General features: G+C 48.1%; 1 protein-coding gene across 1 annotated transcript in view; it reads right to left on the reverse strand.

Annotated features, from left to right (window-relative positions):
- Positions 1 to 830: 830 nt before the first annotated feature.
- The window catches only part of LOC135527650 (uncharacterized), a 22,881-nt gene continuing 18,739 nt past the window's right edge, over positions 831 to 4,972 (reverse strand). Inside the window, exon 3 of the mRNA XM_064956133.1 lies at positions 831 to 1,384. Within this exon, the coding sequence (XP_064812205.1) occupies positions 831 to 1,384 (554 nt within the window). The remainder of the gene's footprint in view (positions 1,385 to 4,972) is intronic.

Below are 4,972 nucleotides of genomic sequence, written 5' to 3' on the forward strand. Positions count from 1 at the left end.
GAAGCCACCCGCACCAATGTGTCAGAGGAAACACCGTGCACCTGGCGACCTGGTTAGCGCGCACTGCACCCGGCCCGCCACAGGAGTCACTGGTACGCGATGAGACAAGGATATCCCTACCGGCCAAACCCTCCCTAACCCGTGGGGCGACGCTAGGCCAATTATGCATCGCCCCACAGACGCGGCTGGTTAAGACAGAGCCTGAAGCAGTGCGGCTTGGTTGGGTTGTATTTCGGAGGACGCGTGGCTTTTGACCTTCGTGAATGGTCTTTTCGACCTTTCGACCTTAGCGATGAGACAGAGCCTGGGCGCGAACCCAGAGTCTCTGGGTTCGCCACTGTGCCACCACAATATCCCTTTCTGACAGGGTCTTAGGCCCTTAACTGGCATTTAAAGCACCATAAACCACCATGACTGTTTCCTAACAAAAATAGTCTCACTTTTTTTTGTGCTTCCCTTCAAGTTCAACACTCAAAGCGAGTCCTGACAGCTCCACATGAACTCAATTAGTTGAATTGGCTAATTAACTGAATACATTTGCAGGTAGCACCTCTCTCCTCCTGACCGACTACATAATGGTTTAACAGGCAACCTTAACCTTGTGTTCCGTCTGCTAAACCACTCTGCTAAAATGTTTCAACAATGTCAAAAAGGAGTAAAAATGTGGTTAATTAACAATCCTGAAGTTGTCACAACCGCGCAGCGTTCTGGAACAGATCCAGCTAACCTTGGTGAGAGAGAGAGAACCGTCCAGTCTGTGTGAGTTTAGCGTTATTTCCTGAATGTATCAAACATAGTACCCACTGCAGAACCTCAGCCAGAGGAGACATTCATAGGGACAATGTGCCACAGCAGGGGGGGTGTGGAGGGGCCAGGGGGTTGTGGAGGTGACATGGCTGTGTGGAGGGGGCAGGGGGTGTGGAGGGGCCAGGGGTGTGTGGAGGGGGCAGGGGGGTGTGGAGGGGGCAGGGCTGTGTGGAGGGGGCAGGGCTGTGTGGAGGGCGTGGGGGGGTGGGGGAGGCAGGGGTGTGTGGAGGGGGCAGGGGGTTGTGGAGGGGGCAGGGCTGTGTGGAGGGGGCAGGGGGGTGTGGAGGGGCCAGGGGCGTGTGCAGGGGGCAAGGCTGTGTGGAGGGGGCAGGGCTGTGTGGAGGGGGCAGGGCTGTGTGGAGGGGGCAGGGCTGTGTGGAGGGGGCAGGGCTGTGTGGAGGGGGCAGGGGGGTGTGGAGGGGCCAGGGGTGTGTGGAGGGGGCAGGGGGTGTGGAGGGGGCAGGGGGGTGTGGAGGGGGCAGGGCTGTGTGGAGGGGGCAAGGCTGTGTGGAGGGCGTGGGGGGGTGGGGGTGGCAGGGGTGTGTGGAGGGGGCAGGGCTGTGTGGAGGGGGCAGGGCTGTGTGGAGGGGGGTCAAGGGGCTGCGATGGACACTGAATACTGATGCCTGTGTGGCTTTGTGCGATGTGGACGTGGCGTGTTAGTTCTGACAGAGCCCATGAAGCTTCACTCAGGAGATGACGCCATTTTCAAAGGCTCTCTGTCTCTTTTGCTTCAATCAATCAAATTATATTTGTCACATGCTTCATAACAACGGGTGTAGACGAACAGTGAAAGGATTCCTTTTCCCCTGTTTAACAAACCGTGTCTGTGACTGAGGCTACGTATTATAACGGCCCAGCTCTCACCTCCACACAAACGACCTCAGCATCAGGCGATCAATGCCCAGTGCAATAGGCCTTGTCTTTTGCCAGGAAGATGAACTACCCACAATCTTGAGTGTTAAAGTCTATTAAGGAGACACAAGTCACTTATCTCAGACCTCCTGAGAGGTATCGATGTTGACCTGCTGTGTGTCCTTATCCTTCCCTCAGCCTTGTACCTCAGTCCGTAGCGCTGCTTCTCACAGTTGTGTGACACGAAGGGTAATGTCTCATTCAAGAGTCCACTCGTAATCAAAAAATGTCTTGTCAATTTATCGAATCAATTAGCAACTTGAGTTCTGAACTGGATTGGACCGCCCAACCCCCTGGGCCTTGTCAGGTTAGAAATAATAACAGAAGCTGTAATTGGTGATTGGCCGCAGGTTTGAAGCTGTGATCCCCTTCCAAACCCTCTTTGAATGTTTGCCGCAGACTCAAGTTAAAAAGCCAGAGCAGGGTAACGTTCACGGTGCACGGTGTACGGTGAACGGCAAATCAATAAAAAACCAAAAAAGCAATTACAGCCAGTGTCAGAGCTGGAGTATGAGTCGTGCTGTGGAACACCAAATTCTGTTGTCAACCCTCATCCACAATGCTGCTGATCATGTGTCAATACCTTGGGTTCTGTTGACAATGGTTTACTATAGTGCACTAAGTTGGTTGGAGCCGCTCCAGCTCGTTCATCATAAAGAATGGTGTCCCTGATGATCATTTCCACCATACCACTCACACAGACTTGTAAACGTCTCGACTGCATAGTTTAAATTCTAGTTTGGGCTAATTGGCATGTGTTCGCAAATATGTTCACAAACAAGTAGACGCTCTGTCTGTACTGTATTTAGCTGGTGTACCCTCAGTAGAGATACGCTTCTTTGCTTCTGTTCCCCATTCTTACCTTTGAACTTACATTGCCTTTAAAGCAATGCTCTTTCCCTTTGTCTTCCTTCATTGTTCACTAAGGGGTTAATACATTACCTCTGATTAGGGGGTTCTTTCTGTTTGAGGCAATTCCTTATGCTATTGATTAGAGCTCCCCAAAGTGCTCCCTGGGCAACAGGGTTGGCAAGCAGACAGCGGTGTATAAACATTACAGTGCTAATCAGCTCTAAGAGCCTCATAAAAGCTTTCTCAGGAGGCCTTGGCTATCTACTGGAGGACAAAGTAGTCCATGTTTATTAACGGGAGATTCCCTTAAAGCCAAGGAGCTCATTCATTGTGATGAGAGAGAGAGAGAGAGAGAGAGAGAGAGAGACCTTTCTTCTCTCTGTCATATGTCAACTCTTTATCCCACACTTTATTTCTGTTATCTGTTGATCTCTGCCTGCCTGTGTTCGTCCTGCCTACTCTCTGTGGGGAAGGTTTGCCAGCATGCTGCCTGTAATACACATAATTGGTTAAGAGAGCTGTCATCTATTGTAGATTCCCTTTGAACTCCATCACTTCTCACACCCTGTTTGAGTTTGATGTGAATATTTGTCAAGGCGTAGTGAAAATCTGTGGCGAATGTCAGAATTTTGTCCTCTGACAGTTCTAAACACGTGTTTTTAGTTTTTATTTCAGAAAGAGTATCCGCTGGAACTAATGTCAAACAGAAAGGGAACGTGGAATGGTCGTGAAATAACTTTCCTGAGGGGTGCGGAGAGAATAAGACAGAAAATGGAAACATACTGCAGGTAGGGAGAGAAACGGGAGAAGGAATGAGAGAGAGGTGGGTAGAGGAGGTACGAGACCTTTCTATGGACCTTCTGTATCGTTCCCCAAAAATATTGTAGATTTTATTGTGTCAATGGTGAATTATTGTGCATTGTGTATTTATGAACATTGTGTATAGTGTCAAATCATTCAGAATTAGTCCCTAGACTCTTAGGAAAAAAAGGTGCTATCGAGAACATAAAACGATTCTTCTGCTGTCCCCACAGGAGAACCCTTTGAGGAACCCTTTTTGGTTTTAGGTAGAACCCTTTTGGGTTCCATGTAGGTCCCTTTCCACCGAGGGTACTACAAAACCCAAAATGGTTCTATGTGGAACCAAAAAGGGTTCTCTCTGGAACCAAAAACTGATACCATTTACACTCTTAGAAAAAAAGGTGCTATCTAGAACCTAAAACGATTCTTCGGCTGTCTACATAGGGAACTGTTTTAAAAACCCATTTTGGTTCCAGGTAGAAACCTATTGGTTCCAGGTAGAACCCCTTCCCCAGGAGGTTCAGTGTTGAAGCCGGAGCCAGACGTGGAAAATCAGTTTATGCTCAGACAGTTGTGTCAGTTAGTTGCTGATGCTGAGTGAAGAATACGTCCATTTAGGCTTTATTAAATAGCCCTAATTTCCTTCATGTTACGATCCGTATCTTCTAAGCTTCACATGATCCACATTTAAGTGACATTACCTTGCAGTTGATAAAACTCTACGTTTTCTGACTTGATTTGTGTTACTTTCCTGTCAGGTTGGCTCTCCTCCATGCTGTTTTTTTTGTGTGTGTGTGGGGGGGGGGATAATGAAGTTAAGTTTAGTCAGAATGTTGGCAAGGATCTCCTGGCCCAGACTCTTGGCTGGCACAAGTATTTCATAACAAGACAGGAAATATATAACAGAGACGCTCTCAAAAACTATACTTATGACGAGACAGATAGGACAAAAAAAAACATAGCACATTTGTTAACCACACTGTGATAGAGCTGTAAACGATGACATAGTAACAGCAGCCATGTGGCAGTCAAAAGGAAAGAGGGCTGTTACTCAAATCCTTAGCTCTCTCTCACGCAGACAGACAGACGCCAAGCCCTGTGGCTGTCCTCCCAACTGCCTGCCTGCCGCAACAACAGCCAGAAGAGAAGAGAAACCCTTCTAGTTATATGATCCAGTTGCACATCTAATCTCTGTTAATCTCCACTGCTCTGGAGTGTCGTTCTTTACATGGGGACTTGGAGCCCTTCGGCACAATTAGAATTTGATATCAACTTAATAAAAACTGAGGTGTGTGTGTACCTGTGTGTGTGTATGTGTGTACCTGTGTGTGTGTGTATGTGTGTACCTGTGTGTGTATGTGTGTACCTGTGTGTGTGTATGTGTGTACCTGTGTGTGTGTAGCTGTGTGTGTGTGTATGTGTGTACCTGTGTGTGTGTATGTGTGTACCTGTGTGTGTGTATGTGTGTACCTGTGTGTGTGTATGTGTGTACCTGTGTGTATGTGTATGTGTGTACCTGTGTGTGTGTGTATGTGCGTACCTGTGTATGTGTATGTGTGTACCTGTGTGTGTGTATGTGTGTACCTGTGTGTGTGTG

Source organism: Oncorhynchus masou, chromosome 33 (genome assembly GCF_036934945.1).
Source record: "Oncorhynchus masou masou isolate Uvic2021 chromosome 33, UVic_Omas_1.1, whole genome shotgun sequence".
Classification (NCBI taxonomy): domain Eukaryota; kingdom Metazoa; phylum Chordata; class Actinopteri; order Salmoniformes; family Salmonidae; genus Oncorhynchus; species Oncorhynchus masou.